At 54.5% G+C, this 17,495-nt stretch overlaps 1 protein-coding gene across 1 annotated transcript in view; it reads left to right on the forward strand.

The window, feature by feature from the left end:
- Window positions 1-17,495, forward strand: part of ASTN1 (astrotactin 1) — a 99,456-nt gene that overhangs the window by 60,146 nt on the left and 21,815 nt on the right. The window contains exons 12-16 of the mRNA XM_044439198.1: window positions 1,225-1,391; window positions 2,870-3,064; window positions 5,503-5,630; window positions 9,516-9,620; window positions 11,340-11,528. Coding sequence (XP_044295133.1) covers window positions 1,225-1,391; window positions 2,870-3,064; window positions 5,503-5,630; window positions 9,516-9,620; window positions 11,340-11,528 — 784 coding nt within the window. The remainder of the gene's footprint in view (window positions 1-1,224; window positions 1,392-2,869; window positions 3,065-5,502; window positions 5,631-9,515; window positions 9,621-11,339; window positions 11,529-17,495) is intronic.

Consider the following 17,495-nt stretch of genomic DNA (forward strand, 5'->3'; position numbering starts at 1 on the left):
CAGGCGTCCCCCGAGCTCTGCTGGGGGGACTTCCAGGTCAGAGTGTGTGTGTGTGTGTGTGTGTGGTGGATCAGGAAGAGGTCTATATCCGGACTGGAACGTGTATGCTCACGAGGGGCGAGGCCGAGAGGAAGCACTTAACGCCACTCCTCCCACTGCTTCTGCGACTGGCTCAGGAGCCGGTGGAGGGGAACTGCTTCATGACAGACACCCCCCTCCTGCCTCCCCACCACACTTCACTCACCCACAGCCCACCCCTGGCACCCTTGCACATGGGCTCCCATGAGAGGAAGGCAGAAAGCAGCCCGTCTCCCGCGGCTTCTGGCTTCTCGTGGCACTGAGGTTCCCCCAAGACACGGCTCTGTGATGAAGAGGCCTTGCGCCAAGACCAGAGGTGTGAGGAATGTGGTGGGAGGGGGGTCATTCGATGGCGCAGGGTCTGCACAGACACCGCGGAAATGGGTGCCTCGCATGGCCCGTGCGGGCTGGGACTGGTGGAAGCTGGAGTCTCTCGCCCCCCCCCCGTCCACCCCTCATCCCTTTGGGCGCCTGAGTCCACCTTGAAGTCAGGAACCGCACACCCACCTGAGCATAACTGAGCAGGCGGAAGAGATGGGCCTGGCCATCCCGCCGTGGAGTTCCAGCGTACCTCTGCCGTGCCCTAGCACTGTGTCTCAAGGAAGGCTCGGAGGGGAAGCTGGGAAGGAGACCACAAGCCCGTAAGCGGGCCAGAAAGATGTGGCACTGGGGTGTGAGAGGGGGGAAGGGAAGGCTGAGCAACAGAGTGCTGAGCAGGTGCAGTAGGAAAGATGGACAGACGGAGCGAGGGAGGGAGGGAGGGAGGCCCTTGCATCAAATGAGGAAAACGGGTGAACGGCGCAGATGCTACACCGATGAAAGAAAGGCAGGTTTGCCATGGGGGGGAACCAAGAAAGGGGTGACCCTGAGGGTATGAGGCCCAAGTGCGGATGGAGAAGGGGGGCGGAGGGGTGCCAGGAGAACCTGCAGAGAAGGCGTCCCAAGTGCCGTGCTGATTCCAGCTAGGGTGGGATGCGGGATGCTCCCTGCGTCTCTCGCCCGACTCGGTGCTGCGGACAGGCCCAGGGGGAGACGCAGGGAGGGCCGGCCGGTGGGCGGTGGCTGTCGGTGTGCGGTGCAGGCAAGACCCTGCGCACCCCCAGCCCTGCCTCACCCCACTGTGCTGCTGTGCTCTCTCCCCGCCAGTGTCCCCCCGGGCTCAGCCCCATGAAGGATGGCACGGGCTGCTATGACCGCCACGTCGGGGTGGACTGCTCGGACGGGCTCAACGGGGGCTGCGAGCAGCTCTGCCTGCAGCAGACAGCCCCTTTCCCTGAAGACCCTGCGCTGTACAATATCCTCATGTTCTGTGGGTGAGTCGCTGCTCTCGCCTCGCGTTTATTCCCCGCATCGTCCCTCTTAGGAGGCCGCCTCCCTTGCTGCATTTGGTCTTCACAGCGTTCCAAGGAAGTTTCTCTAGCATCCTTTCGGGCAGCCTTACCCAACCTGGCACCCCCTCTAGATGTGTCAGACTACAACTCCCATCATCCCCATGCAGGCTGGCTTGGGATGCTGGAGTTGCAGTCCGACACAGCTTTGGAAAATGATTACGACTGCATTGCATTTATTTCCCGGCTGTCTTCCTCTTACAAGGAACCGCAGGCCATTCACAAGGTTTCCCCATCTCTGTTTTATCCTTGCAACAACGACCCTGTGAGGTAGGTTAGGCTGAAGGCAGGGGCTGGCCCAAAGCTGCCCTGTGGGCTTTGTGGCTGAGCGGGGGCTCGAACCCATGTCTCCCGAGCTCCCATCCCGCACCCTAACCACTACGCCCTACTGGCTCGGCTTATGCAAAATGAAGCACTTTGGGTCTGGCTGCGCTCTGGATTTTTCTCCGTGGATTTTGCCATTAGTAGCTCCTCTCCCCACTTTCGTGACCCCTGCCTTGCTCCTAGGTAAGGGCACTGTCGGCCGCTACAGCTTTTGGCTCCACGCGTGCTCAGTGGATCTCACCCGCATCTCGTGCCCTGGGAGAGAGCGTGGGCTCATGTCCTGAAGGCATCAAGATCTTCCCGCAGTCTCTCCTATAAGCAGGGATGAGAAGGGTTCCTTCCCTCTGTTCGTTCCTCATTCCACGCTTCACTCTGCCTTTCATTTAACTGGGGGGATTTCTAAAATTAAATTAGCCTGCCCAAGACTATCTGTGGTTTTTTTCCCTGTGCGGACGGCTAGCATAACGTAGGCTGGTCTTCAACACGGTGCAGCTGAGGCCTGTTGGACTTCCTTTCCCATAGTCCCCATCAGTGTTGCCTGGAGATGCTGCAGTCCAAAACTTCTGGAAGGCCCCCGGTTGGAGAAGGCTGCCTTAGGGTAGGCTGAGGAACATCTGCTAGATCCAGGAGCTCCCCAGCAAGGCGGGAAGGGCTTGCTGAAGATCAAACAGCGGAAACCCCCAGGTCATGCCTGCAGTGCTCACCTCAGTGTGATAGCTAAGCATGATCCCGTATCTCTCCAACGGTGTGACGTAAGAAATCACACATGTGCACACACGCTGTATGTATGTGTTGCCAATTGCAGGGTCTTCATTCCACAATCATTTGTAGACTTCCTCTTGCTCCTTCCTTCCTCCTTCCTTCCTTCCTACCTTCCTTCCTTCCTTCCACTTTCTATGGCAAAGCCAAGCACAAGAGAAAGTCCATGCATGCTAGAGGGATGGACTCTGTGGCATCCCTTCCTGGGTCTGGGTACTCTTCTTCCAGGCGGCCAGTGCTACTCCTGAGCTGAGCATTTCTCCCTTTCCCCGTTTCTCAGCGAGGCGTAATCGTTCTCCTTGCATTCCTTCCCACGGCAGCTGCATCGAAGACTACAAGCTAGGGCTGGATGGGCGCTCCTGCCAGTTGGTTTCGGAGTCCTGCGCGGAAGGCGGAGACTGCGACGAGAGCCGAGAGCTGCCCATGAACCAGACTCTCTTTGGGGAGATGTTCTATGGTTACAACAACCAGACGCAGGAGGTGGCACCGGGGCAGGTGCTGAAGGGGATGTTCAGGTGAGGCAGAGCTGGAGCATGGCTTGCCGCTCTCTGGCTCCCCAGGCCTGCTCTCATGGCCTGTGGCCTGTGCAGCGCCATCCATGTGTGAGGTGCTAGGGGAAGAATCTGCCCCGAGGGTGTGGATTTTGTTGGGTGTGTGGACTGAGAGAAAACCATTTCTCCTGCGCTTTGCGGATCGTCAGGTGACTGACAGAATTGTTTGTTTGTTTCTGGGTGGATCATCCCCTTGTACTAATTTTCATGAGCACTCAATGCACAAGGGTGGAAATGTGCTAATACACATTTAGATAACATGAATTCATGCAAGTTTTCCTCGAAGTACAAGAGGGAGCGAAAGATGCACAAACCCTACCAAAATCCATATTTTGGGTCAGTGAGCTTTTTCATGTTTTTCTTGGGCAACATTTGCATACTGTTTCAGAAAATAAAAAGTCAGTCCACAAGTCTGTGTGACTTGGAAAAAGCTGGTCCTCTGTAGAATAGAAGCATGAACTTCTTTGCATTCATTCTGGATTTCTTTAGCATCTCTAGCCCTGGGGAGCATAAAATACCGGCTTCACAGCAGGAGGGTTCTTGGTAAGGCCAAGCCATGGTTTAGTGCTACATGCGGAAGCAAAAAGAATCCCAAGAAAGACTTGGGCTCACGGACTCGCCCTTCCCAATTACCTGACGGTGGGCTCATGAAAAGAATAAAACAAAGTTTTGTTTCACTTAAAGCAGTCTCCTGGCTTCTCGTTATGTGCAAACCGGGAACCGTGCTTTCAGATAGACTCTGTTCAGTTGCCACACGAACCTGCTTAAAACTTGGGCTGTTTTGTTTAACAAACCAGAGCTTATTTTAAACCACAATTCCTGGTTCACATGGAGTGCCAAGGCAGGAATCTGCTGAAGCAAACCGGGATCCTTCCTACTTCTGGCCAGGCTTAGGGAGGAGAGGGGAGAGGGCTCACATTCTGTGGAAATGGAACGAGAGCAAGAATGGGGCCATGTCAGTTCCTGGAATCGGTTACCAGAAGCTGATCAGAATTTCCCAGAATGATTGTCAGAATGAAGACAAGAATGGGAGCAGTTACAAGAAACCTCTAGAGAAAAACAGCCCCAGGGAGGAGCAATGGTTTTCAGAAACGGCCGGGATGCTTAATGCCATTGCCACCGCCCCACTTCCCTTAGCTGTTTTTACTCTTGTGGACTTCCAGATGTGACATAAAGCAGGGAGGGATTTGCGGCAGAAGAGTTGGATGCTGAGGCAAAATCACACACACACGCACACACACACACACAACCCCCTGTGCCAAGAGACTGCAGGCACTCTTGGCATCTTCTCACACGTGCCGTATCACGTGTGGTTTGGCTCCAAAGGCCTCGGAAAGAACGGGGGAGCCCTGTCCATTAGGGCTGTGGCAGGCAGGACAAAGAGCAGCTGGTTCTTGCTGGGGCAGAACAGATTCAGGCGGGGTCTCAAGCGGGGCATCTTGACGCTGCAGATTCTGAACATCTATTTAAAATATTTCACACCCTTCTCTTCAGTTGAACAGCTTTCAGGGTGAGCTGCGATGAATATTTTAAAACTAGTGCAAGAGTAATCAAAATATAATTAAAACAGTGAAGAACCAGTGCAAATCAGCAGGTTCAAACCAATTGAACGAGACTATTTTTTTATAAGTTTTATTCAAAATTTTTAGTCCAAAAAACAAAGAAAAACTAAAAACAACATCAATCATCAAAAACAACGAGCCTGCTGGGTCAGCCCCCACATTTTTTTTTCCATTTATGATAACATAGAAGCATAATCTATATGAAGTCCCGTTTCTCTAGCCAATAATAAAAAGAGTCCTAAGTTTGATAGAAATCAATATCTTCTTTTTCCTTCCTGAATGAGACTATTTAAAGGGCATGGGTTGATGAACAGGTTATTATCTGGCATTGGGAGTAAAGCCATGCGCTTCGGCGAGCTTTCATGGGCTCTTTCCATGAGCTGCTTGCAGTTTCTTGTGAGAGCAGAGGTTCCCTGCTTGAGTGCACCTTCTGAGGAAGCAAGCAGAACCTTGATAAAACGAGGGACATTTCTCCTAGAGGCTCTGCAGCCCTCTACTTATTTATTTTTATTTATTTTATTAGAACATTTCTATGCTTTGCCCCAAAGAGCAGAGGGAGATTTAAAGGTGTTCACAAAATATCTGAGAAACTCTGTGAAGCAAAAAAGCCTAACAAACTCTCTGGTGTTGGAAAGGAGAGGCTTCCAGATACCCCTAAGCGATTTCTTGCAGCCCAAGTTGCAAAACTACCCAAGCCGTTTTCTAGGAGCCGGGGGGCAAGAACAGAGCTCTGGGAGTGAAGCTCACCTGATAGTCTGGCTGAGCTCGGACTTTACAGCCCCTGGAACTGACCTTTCTGCTTCTCATATCACAGATTTCGCTTCCTCTGGTCTTTTCCAGGCAGAGTAACTTTGCCCGAGGGCTAGAACAGCAGCTGCCGGATGGCCTGGTGTTAGCAACTGCCCCGCTGGACAGTCAGTGCCAGGAAGTGCTCTCAGAGCCTAGTCCTGACCCAGATTTTCTCACAGGTGAGTGCTCTCAAGTGAAGGCTTCTCATCAACATCCAGTCTCATATCTAACCTCAAAGCGACGCCAAGTAGGAGGTGCTTGAGGCCCCATCGGTGTGGGTGTTCAAGGATAGGCTGGACATGCTCACGGTGGGCATGCCATGAGCGGAGCCGGCTGGAGCCGGGAGCCAGACTAGATGGCCCGGGAGGCCCCTTCTGACTCGCTCTGTTTCTGTGTTTCTATTATTCTAAGTAGACCTTACAGGGATGACTTCTACAACCACTCAAAATTTTATTACAAGCCAGTTTGAGGATAGTGTGGGTCAAAAAGCAGTCAAGAAATTTGGCACCCCATCATAAAGCATCAGAAATACATCTGAAAGTTTTGGCTCCATGGTCATTTTCTCCTGGGTGACTTTCTTTTGACTTAGGTAAATGGTTGAGCAACATGGATTGAGTGGGTGCAGATTGCATAAAACAGGTGGGTATCCTGAAGCTCTCCAGATGTTTCAGGCTACCATAATTTTTGACTATGGAACTCATTAACTCCTGCTGGTGGGAGTTGCGATCCAAAACTTCTAGAGGATACCCGATTGCCCACTTCTGGCACAACACTTCAACCAAATTTCTCGAGATACAATGCTTGAGAAGACAGGTTGTGGGATCCGTTCTGTCCGTACCTGGCTGGATCTCCTTAGTGGATGAGCAGTTTGGGGTTTTTTTTTTTTTTTTTTTTTTTTTGTCTTTTTAAAAGAAGGACATGAAAGCTTGATGCCATTCACCAAAATAAGCAGATTGGGCATCATCCTGAATGCACACGAGAGAGAAGAAGAAATGCTGGGCCAGAGGGCCTCTGGAGCTCCCATAATGACTGAGCCGAAGAGAAAGTTGCCTAACGGGCCAAAGAGAAGGCCGTGTAAGGGGGCTGCCATCTGCTGTCCTCTAACGGAGGAGCTTCATCAGCCTCACACCTGGGCAGCCCAAAAGCCGCATCGCCATGGGCCCCCCTGGCGACTTCACAGATAGACTGTCTTACTCCAGGCAGGTCAGCCGGTCGTCCGTGGACTGGCTCTAGCCCTCAGGCCCTGTGCTTGGCCCCGCTCTCCCCCATCGGTCCTGTCCAATGTTAATCACAGCAAGGGTTTATTTCCTGATGTGGCTGGTCAAGAGAAAGAGGCAGTGAGAGCTGTTTCTTGCCAGCCTTTCAGGCCACCATCGTTTGGCGGTCTCCTGCGTGTATTGGAAAGGAGAAGGCCCTTTCACAGTGGAGCAGCACCTTCCTGTGCTCCTTCCTCAGCCTTCACCCAGCTCGAAGGGCTGGAGTCTCATGGCCTCCCATCATCCATGAAAGGAAACTACCCCTTTTCCCCACCGATCGGCTGGGCTTGGCTTGCCCGCTTGGCCAGTGCCGCTCAGCTGGCTCCTTTCTCCCAGCAGCGGGAAAAGGCACACCTGGCCAGGTGAGGCTGCACCCCTCTCGGCGGGCTCCAGCCAATCCCAGCGCCCACTTCCCTACCTCTTCTGGGGAAAAGCCGCTGGAGCAGGTGCGGTGGGCTGGGCTGGGCTGTGCCGAGAGCCGAACCTCCCTGCCTGGCTCTGGCTCTCTTTTCGCTGCTCTCACTTGAGTGGTGTGGGGCAGCCTTGGTGGCAGCCACAACAGGGATGGCCGGGTGCAGTCTGGAGAGGCCCCCCGCCTTGAACCGGAGCGGTTTCACTGAAAGACCACCCAGGACCCCTGCAGCTCCTCACGACAGCATGTCCCCAGGTGGGGGTTCCTCCCGCCAACTACCAAATCACAGCCTGAATGCAGACACCTTTATAACCTGCCAGTCACACACAGCAACGCAGAGCGTCAGGTTTCCGGATCCTCTTAGGACAAGAGCAGCCTGACGTCTTTCGGCACGGCATGGTGTCCTAGGCCAGGGGTCCTCAAAGTTTTTCAATAGGGGCCAGTTGAAAGGCTGCGGCGACCGTCGCGGGCCGGTGAGGTGGGGGCGCCTGGGCGCACAAGGTGGCATTGGGTGTGTGCGGAGGTGGCTCACTCGCTTGCTCGGAGATCTCCCAGCGAGCCCAAAACCATCTCCGAGCGAGCGAGCCACCCCCTCCCCACCTGCACTGCGAGGAAGCGGTGAGCGCGCGCACACAGGAGGCAGGCGGCGGCAGGCAGCTCGCTCGCTCGCTTGCTCGGAGACCATCTCCGAGTGAGCAGGCCACCGCCTCCCTGCCTGCGCAGCAAGTGTGCGCGTGGGCAGCGAGCAGCAGTGCGGGCCGGATCCGTCCTGCGGGCCGTAGTTTGAGGACCCATGTTCCAAACCATCAGAAATACTGGTAACAAGAGCACGGAACTCAGGAGGCCTCTTTGCGGCTTGGATGCGGCATGCAAATGTGCCCAAAGGAGGGACCCTTCGGGAATCCAGCCGGGCCCCTCTGCGGTGCAGGCGCTTGCACAAGCCCTCCCTGTGCAACGGCGGCCTGGCGCTGCTCTGCCGCAGCGGGGTTGGGGCTGGAGCACATGTGCCGGCCTCGAAGGAGGCTTCTACCGCAGGGCTGGCAGCTGCCCGCTTTTAGCGCCGGCCGGGGGCACCGCATCGCCAGTCCCACCCGGCCCCTTCCCCCCCCCCCCCCCGCAGCTGGCTCCGCGGCTCCTGGGGTGCCTCCGCTCCACGCCCCCCGGCACAGGCCGAGGCCGCGGTTTCCCCCCGGGGGCACAGGCGGAAAGGCCCATTAGCCGTGCCCCGCCAGCAGTTCATTAAAAATGTAATTAGTAGCAAAATGAACACCATGGGGCTGTGCCCCTGGGACGGGCGAAAGAAAAAGTCTGGGGAAGCTTGTTATCTCGGAAACGGAGAGCGGGCTAGAGAGAAGAAACATGCATAAGCAAACTCCTTTTAAGTTGTATTCTTAATTACCGAAGAGTTGCTGACCCGCAGACCTTCCTTTGGTGCAATTAGTGCTTCCCTTCTCCCCCAGGCAGCCCCCCCCCCAGCCCTGCCGTTGCTCGTCACTTTCGCTGCTGCATTTCTTGACGTCTAAGCTAGCAAGTAATGAGGGTCCTTCTTGAATCCAGCACGTTGAGCTGTTTGGCTGCCCGAGGCAGCTGGGGGGTGGTTGCCCAGGAATTGGGATGTGGGGACTCGGCCGTGATGTTGCAGGGACTTGCTTTGGTCGGCTCAGAAAGGAGGGCTCTGAAGCCCAGGAGGTAAGCGTAACCTCAGAGGAACTGTGGCGGATCCTCCAAAAAGGACCAGGGTGGGAATGGTTAATACGTCTACCAGAAGAATCTGGGCAGAACTGCTTCCACACGAGCCCCCATCCACCCAGTTCTGCTGGTACCCACAATACGGCACAGAATCCATAGATGAGGGCTAACTTCTTGTAGGAATTGCATTAAGAAACCCTTGAACGGTACGATAGGGCCTGGAAAGTCTCAGTTCACAAGTTCCTCTTGCAGCTAGGTGCTAACACATGGATCCCGATCCAGCCGCTTCACAGAGGAAGCATCCCCGGTTTCCACGGGAATCAGGAGAAAGTAGGTTGACCCCAAAACCAGCTTTCAAATGGGGGAAGCCGTTTGCGCATTTAGCAGAATGACGGCTGAGGGACGGTTCTGGGAGCAGGCGAGGAGCGAGATGTCTGTCCCCCAGGGTAACGCTTCTCCTCGGCAGCCTTCGCCTCCACTTGGCAAACCGACATCTTCTTGGCCTGCGCGTTGGCTGAGGGCTGGGGGATTGCCTGTGTGCAGCTCCTTGGACAGCGTGATGTCCAGGAAAAGCCTCTGTCTCTCTTGCTCGATTGCGTCACAGGGACAAATACGGAGCACCAAGGCGGTAGGAGCGCGTGCTCTGCTGCTCTGCTTTGCCCTGCCCGCCAAGGGGTGCCTCACGCCTGCCTGCGTTTTTCTCACAGGGATGGTGAACTTCAGCGAAGTCTCCGGGTATCCGCTGCTGCAGCACTGGAAGGTGCGCTCCGTCATGTACCACGCGCGACTCAGCCAGCTGACCCCCTCACAGGGTAAGTGGTGGCCATTCCTGGTGGAGCGAAGGGTTTGATTGCCGCGTTCTCTGAGATTCAGGAGCTGCATTTGGAGCTGAAGTCTGCATCACCTGGCAGCTCGCCCACTCAGCTTTTCCTTACTTTGGGATTCAACCTCAGCCCCTGCCCTCTGAGAGAGAGGAAAGAGAGGGGAGAGAGTGGCTGAGCCATGCGAGTTGGCAGCCTTCTGCAAAATACTTCCCTTGGTCCTCGAGTTTTATCAACCTTTCAGACCAAGGAGAGGAAGGAGCCATGTCAGCCCCACAAATGTTCATTTTTCCCTTCCGTTCCGCTCCATTATGGCCAGTCTTCATGTCGGTGGGTTTTGTTTGTTAAACTTGGAACTTTGCATTTTTGCATCTATTTCTGCAGAATAGGGGGCACCATCCTTATTTATGCATTTTGTGAGCTCCTTACTTATTTTAGGCTAGACGTGATCTTAGCCAAAGGGCCAAGAAGCCATATCTGACCCAAGAACCATATTGCAAAACTTGGAGAAGTGCAAAAAATGAAAGTCAACTCAGTTTGTCTGAAAATCTGTACTGAGCACCCGCCTCTTACATTTCTGCTCTGGAGCTATGTTGGTTTTGCTGCCGGGTATACTGCAGGTTTATGGGTCCTAAGCTGGTGGGCATGTCGTGAGCGGAGCCGGCTGGTGCTGGAGGTCAGACTAGATGGCCCGGGAGGCCCCTTCTGACTCGCTCTGTTTCTGTGTTTCTAAGCTCCCTCAGTCCTTGAACTAGAGCAGCCAAGAGGGGCTCCTTTTCCAGGAACAACCTGATCAAGGGCCCAAAATAAGTAGCTGAAGATCCAGCAATGCACTGACAGTTGAATGCATCCCGTCTTCTTCTTATCGTGGAATAATTAAGCATACTTGTAAGATGAGAGATTCAAAGCTGGGCACCAGAGTGGCCCAGATGCTGATATTCAAGCTGTCCCTGCAGCTGAACACCGAAAAATTCCATTCAATCACTGAACGTAGCTGGTGGGAAAGGAAAAATCAGATATGACATTTTTCAGCCAGCAGGAGTTTTTGCTTTGTTTCTTCTTCTTGTAGAAAAGCTTCTGAGCAGGAGTAGCATACATGAGAAGTGAGAATTTTTAAAGCAATACCTTTAACACACCATACGTGTGCTTGTCATTCCTGGTGGGGAGTGAATGGAATTAGCAGGTTACTCCGAGCAAGGAATTTACTAGTTATAATAATGGCCCCATCAAGAGCTGACTTTTTAGCCTCGACTGAGATTTGTTAGAAATCATCAAGCAAATTTCCTCTTGCTTAAGAAAATGCATTCGGTAGACAGGAAGGTGGATACTATTCTGAGCAGAGAGCCTGGATTGAGATCGCCTCGTGAAATAGGTTCAGGAGAAACAAGAACTCACTTCTTTGTGTAATGTGTAGTTCAGCCATGGAATTCACTGCCAGAATACGTGGTGGTGGACTCAAGGTGGAGCCACCTGTTAAGGAAGACTCAGACACATCTTTCAGGTGCATTCCTGTAGACATCAGAACCGCCATGTCCACCAGCTTTCAGGCCCTAGGGCTACCGCCTTCGTGCCCTGCTTCTGGAGGCGTCCCGAGAGGCTGTGCTGGAAATGGAATGCTGGGTGGGCCTTCATGCTTTCAAGAAGGGGATTCTTCTGCCTGCCTGGCCACTCTGTGCTCCGTCGCTCATGCAGTACCTCTGTCTTCTGCAGCTTTTGGAAACGCCCTCCATTCTCTGGATGGAGCCACATCGCGAGGAGACTTTGTGGCTCTGCTGAGCCACTTTGGCAACCACTACATCCAGGAAGCGGTCTACGGCTTCGAGGAATCCTGCTCCATCTGGTACCCGAGTAGGCAGGTCCAGAGGCAGCTCTGGCTGGAGTACGAGGATATCAGCAAAGGTAGGGCCGCTGAATGGCTTATTCTCGCCGGGCATCAGGGGGCGTTTCCGTATTTGCACCCGGTGTATTTCAGGGGCAAAAGCTCCCTCATCGGGTGCAGCCATATTGGATGCAGACGCCGAAAACGAGAGAGCCACGACCTGTGTTGGCTGTTCTGGCCTGTTTTCAGCATTTGTGTTTTGTAAGGCTGTCCCTGGCCACACCTCTGAAACGTGCAGGGTTCCTGGAAAGACGCTTTCCTCGGGCACTTCTGGGCGTACGCTCCCCTTTCGCACCGCGTCCAGCCTAAATGCCTCTCGGTTAATTTCTGTTTCCCCGTGGAGGAACTGTGCCGGCATCCCCTTAATTGCAGCACTGCCTGCCCTGCTCTGCTCTTTCACGGGTTCTTCCCCTCACCTCCCTCTCTACCTGGGCGTTCCATGTGGCTCCCGCCAGGTGGGGTTCAAAGGACCCCGGCTGTGTCCACTCACTCTCTCAGAGGACCTGCTCTTCTAGTGGAGTCCTGCTCAAAAGGGAGCCCCGTTAGATCTCAATCTCCAGGAAGTGCGTTTGGGATGGCAGCTGTAGTGGGATTCCCCAAACGAGCCGTTGGCAAGGGGGCCAGAAAAGGGCTGCTGCAGCGTTGCAGCTTCAGAAGGTGGGCTCCAACCCACCACTCTCGAGTCGAAGTCACAGGTTGCCTCCGGCCGGCCGCCGTGGCCCAGTCCCAGCACCCCCAACCGCCCAAGATGAGGATACTCACTAGCAATTTTACAAAGCTGTTAGGATTATGATGATGTGTGTGAAGCTTGATGTAAATGCCGAACCTGATTACTGCTGTGAACTTGGGATGGGAGGATTTGAGCATCAGGACAGACAGGCAGATGGATGGGGGTTTGTGTTTGTGATTTCGAGGCAGCTTTTGTACATCTGCATCAGCTTTTTCACAGGAACACTATTATAATAGGAAGACTAGAAATTACTTCTTCAAACGAAGGCTTTTTGGGACTGAGAAGTAATAGGAGTGTTTTGCCTCGTGTCGCTGCAACCCTTGGTGTCTTTGCCAGTTGTGTTGCTCCTGCCCCCTTCCTGATGGCCACACCACAGAGCGCTAGAGACTGGCACTTTAAAAGGAGTCCTGATTCCAGGAAGAAAAGCGAGCACTCTTGGGCTTTCCGTGACTTTGGGAAGGTTACCCCGGGCCTGTCAGCCTCTTGGATCGTTCGCCATTGAGATGTAAGCTGTTGAAAAGTGAACCAAAAGAGAGAGAGAGAATGTTGGCCTGGAGCTGAGATAATTCCAGGGCAATCAGGTTTCCTACGGAGTCACTGAATTAGACCTTTTTCCTATAGAAGCTGGCTGGGCTGGGCTACAAATCAGGGCGTTTTTGAGAACGCAGTGTGTGGGCGAGCAGCCACAAGCCATGGGGCCGTTCTCCTCCATGGGCCCGTTGGCCTCCCATTCTCTTCCGCACTCATTCAATAGGACTTGCAGAGGAGGAGAGCAGAGGCACATGACCTTCCACAGCGGCGAATCGCTATCGCTGTTGCTTCCGCATGCGTCCCCCATTCCGACGGTTAAACTCCTGTTAAGCCTCCGGAAACCTCTGGGCTTATTCTTGTTCTAATCCCATTTCTGACGCCTCGGTAAATCAAACCGATCGCTCCCTTGCCTGCAGAGGAAGACTGCGATCCCGCCTTGCCCTGAAGTGGGTAGGTTCATTTCTCCCCTGCGTGCCACTGATTTCGTGGGCCTGGGTGTCAGGGGCATCTCCGTGCAAGGACAAATCCAAGCCAGACGTTGGCGTGCGGCAGCAGGCGAACTGCGGGGAGAGCCCGAGCCCAAGTATGAGACCTGAATATTGCCAGCACGGCAGTAGCATTGCCAAAAGGGCTTAGGAGTTATGGCAGCTGGCGAATGGGACAGGAGCTGACAGGAGGATTCTTTGGTCAAGAGCCACCATGCATTTAAGAGCTGAAGCATTCCTCAGCTCAGGAAGGGCGGCTGCTGGACTCCCCCACCTTGCCGAGTCCGTGAGTGCGGCACTGAACGTCCACAGAGGAACTGGAGTGGGTGGTCAGGCCCCTGCCCAGGGCCAGGTAAGCTTCCCCCACAGGTGGGAAAAGGATCCGTAGAGTTGGGCGAGGTGTAATTTAATCTGCAGGGAAGATCACTGTTTCTCCTCCACTCCTGGGAGCGGGGAAGCCACCACCTGGACAGGGCCGCTGGGGGCAGTGAGAGAGACTTCATGCCTCCCTCCACCAGCAATTCTGGGAGAGGGAGAGGGAGAGCATACGGCACGATGCGCCTGTCTCCGCGTTGCCTGGCTCAGGGGACAAGTGCTGAGCCTCAGAATTGGGGGGCTCTGTGGAAATAGGGGTGAAGATGAAGCCGCTTGGCTGCTCAAGTGGGAGAGCTTTTTCAGAAGCAGGAAACATGGAGCAGGCAGTTCTCTGCTTCAGCAAACAGACGGAGACAGAAAGGATTCTGCATGAGCTGCTGTTGTGCTCCGAACTAACCACGTGCTTCAGATGCCGGGGCAGCAGGACGCCTGCCGGGGCAGCACCCGACTTGGCCAGCGCGGCCCCATTGGGAGCATGAGCCTGGCACCCAGCAGGAGCGTCTTTCCTCCAAGCACTCGACAGGACCGGAGGGAGTGACATCGGAAGAGGGAGCGGGACCCCATCCCCTGATGCCATCTGCCCCTGGACTGAAAAAATCACCCCCGCCCCAAATTGCAGAGGACCATAATTCTGGAAGCAGGGCCCCCCGACATGGTGCTGCCCCGAACGGTGGTGCTGTCGGGATCCGAGGCGCAAAGAGCTGTGGGCGTGCTTCGTGCCACGCTCAGCCTCGCTTCTGCATTATCTTTGGTGACGCCCTGAAGCCTATTCAGGGCCCCCCATCCTTTTCGCCGGGGGACACGCACATGCGCCCCCCTCCCTGCTGGCGTGCATTGGTGCTTTCTAAAGCGCCGCGTTTTCCCCTCCACGTGTCCAGGCAACCACATCCATAACCTCTCTCTTTCCTCAGAACTCACATCTTTTTTCTTCTCACTCAGCTTCTCATTTCAGCTTCTCTTCAGGCCTGCCACCTGCTACATCCCCCGCTTCGCTTTCTTTCTTTATCTTTTCCCCCTCGGTGCACGTCAAGAGCTTTCTATCGATTGAAAAATTGCAAGAGGCAAACCATTCTCTGCCACCGCTGCTTTCGCCCGTCAGTCTGCTAAGCTGCAATTCAAAGCCATCCTAAAGTGGTCCATTTCCAGCCTGATGGGGAGCCCAGGCCGTGTCCTGTATTCTCCCAGCAGCTCTGCCTGCCCCCATCCCAGTTTAACAGGGCTGTTTTCTTGGTGGGGGCTTCTCCGGCGAGGGACGGGTGTCAGGCATCAGCCTCTTCTCTGCAAAACATTTAGGTACAGACAGCAAAAGCTGGGAGAGAAATGCTCCTATTAACTCAGGCACAATGATTCACCCCGCAGGCTTGGTTACACAAACGCTTTCGCTCCGAGGAGGGGCTCAGATTGACCGAGTAAAGTGGCGCCATCTGTGCGGTTAGACGCCTCGAGTTTCTTTCATCCCCACTTATTGGCTCTCGGTGGGCAGCTGCTTCTTCGAGTGGCTTCCATGAGTGGCTGCTCTGCAACTTGTGGGAGGAGGTGCCGGGGTCCCAGGGCCAGGGACGGGGACGGGGAAGGGGAAAGGGAGTGGCCTGCTGGATTTGGACCCTGGATGGAGGCCACTGGCATCAGAGGTTGGTTCCGTGTCGGCATGGTCCCCATGTCCGTAACAGCACAGCTGCACCAGAATTATAGAATACAGACCAGCAGAGTCGGAAGGGGCCACGAAGGCCATCGAGTCCACCCCTCTGCTGTTGCAGGACACCACGTCACACCTTCCCACTCAGATGCACCTTGAATGTCTCCAGTGTGGGGAAGCCCCCCACCTCTCCGGGCAGCTGGTCCCACTGCCGTATTGCTCTGGCAGTGAGGAAGCTTTTCCTGATGCCCGGCCTGAATCTGGGTTGCTGCAGCTTGACTTGATTCTTCCGTGTCCTGGTGCAAGGGTCTTTCCCCAAAACTCAGGAGCTTTTCCCCTCTGCATCTTATGCACTAAAGCAGCCATGGGCAACCTTTCAGCTCTGGGGACCGAGCTGTCCCTGAGCATTCCAGCCCCTGACCATGGGGGCTCCCTCCCTTCCCCAGTTGCTTGGGCTTGGGACAATGCTGACCTTTGCAGGTGACGGGTACTCCTCCCATTTCTGAGGTGGCCTTCCATTTTCCAATATTGGAGCAGATAGGGATTCCAGAGGAGCTGCGACTCCATCAAGAGCTGCACTTTGGTTGGTCAGCAGTAGGAATGTACTAAAATGTTGCTTTTGCTTGGAAAATGTGGAAGCCGTGGAAGCGTGAACATGGGAATGTGTGATAAATCCATTTGTGGGTGGGAATCCATCCAATTCTCTGGGTTCAGCTCCCTGGACTTGGATCCACCTTGCCAAAGCCCAAAGCCAAAGCCCAAAGTCCAAGTTCCTGGTGGGTGAACCGAGTTTTCATGGGCTGTTCATGGACCTTCTTTTGGCTGCACTCAGTTCCTAAGCGAGGATCAAGCAGGAGATGAAGTCCAGCAGCAGGAGAAGGATGGATTCCCGGAAGGCCCACCCCACAACCAGTCCCAAAGCAGCAGGAGCCACGTGGGACTGGAGCGCCCTCCTGTGGGCAGCCACCCATCGGTCTTTGGAGCAACTTCTCGTTGTCCCAAAGGGACGGCTGCATACGAAGGTGTCCTTCAGCCGTCTCCAAGCCCCTTTGCCCTCTGGCTGTGCCAGACCAGGTCATTCCAGAGGCACGTGTCCGGCTTGAAATGATGCTGTGCAGCACACGCCCCGACTGTTGCAGGAAGCAAATGATGGCCTGCGCTTGGAATGACCAGCATGCAAGCCAGAAGCAGTGCCTGGGCTCCCTGTTGGCCATTGCTCTCTTGCATGTGGGGACAGCTTCCCCCACCCTGTTGCCCTCTGGATGCATTGCTCTGCATTTCCCAGCCATTGGCTGAAGATGATGGAAGATGCCCAACACCTCTGAAGCACAACGGGTCAGAGAAGGCAGTGCTGGAGCCTCTTCGCTCACCTGGGGAGCAGATGAGATGAGCCGTGTCTTGCAGTTATCCTGAGAAGAGGGTGCTTGTGTAAGAGCTCCACAGCCTGACGTCTCTACATCTGACCCGAAGGCAAGGAGGCAAGCTGAGAAGCGACTGGGCCACTGGTGGAGTAAGACCCACCTTGCAGGCCTCCTTATGGAACCGCCTCCTCTCCGTGTCGCCTAGCACAGCAGCTTTGAGTGGCTCGGGGCCTGGGCCTGGCAGGAGATCTGATTGCAAGCTCAGTGGCATGATGTGACGTCTTTGCAAGACCTTTTGGAGGGCAAAATTTTAGCATCTAGCATGATTTGGATTTCACAATTCAAGAAGCTCAGTCTGTGGAGGTGTCTACATTATGGTTTGGCCAAATACTGCTGGATGACTTTTGATATTTAGAGCCAGAGGATGTGGACGAAGTACTGGGCCAAGTTCAACTAGCATCCTATTTAATCACCCTTTTCCCCCTGTAATTTAACACATCTCGGAGGGCATGACTGGCTGGTTCCAAAAGGTTATTAATCTCTCCTTATGCAAGGCAGTGGTCGCCGCCATTTTGAAAAGCATGGTTGGACCGGAACCATAGCTGTGAGTCAGGGGCTACGACCTCTCTCCTAGGGAAGATGCTTCACTGCTATGCTCTGCAGAGACATCGCTCCAGAAATGGCCAAGACCAACTGGCACAGATGACTGGGAGAGTCCTTCTGGAAGCCCCACCCCTTCAGTTGACCTTTAAAGGGCCAGCGCTCTTGTAGGCATGGCTTTTCCTGAGGAACGGCGACCGGAGGAGTGAGGGAGCTGGCTGGGGTCCATGCTGCAAGGAGACTGGCCTCTGTTCCTGAGCCCAGGGGGC

Source organism: Varanus komodoensis, unplaced genomic scaffold (genome assembly GCF_004798865.1).
Source record: "Varanus komodoensis strain SLA01 unplaced genomic scaffold, ASM479886v1 scaffold34_1, whole genome shotgun sequence".
Taxonomy (NCBI): Eukaryota; Metazoa; Chordata; class Lepidosauria; order Squamata; family Varanidae; genus Varanus; species Varanus komodoensis.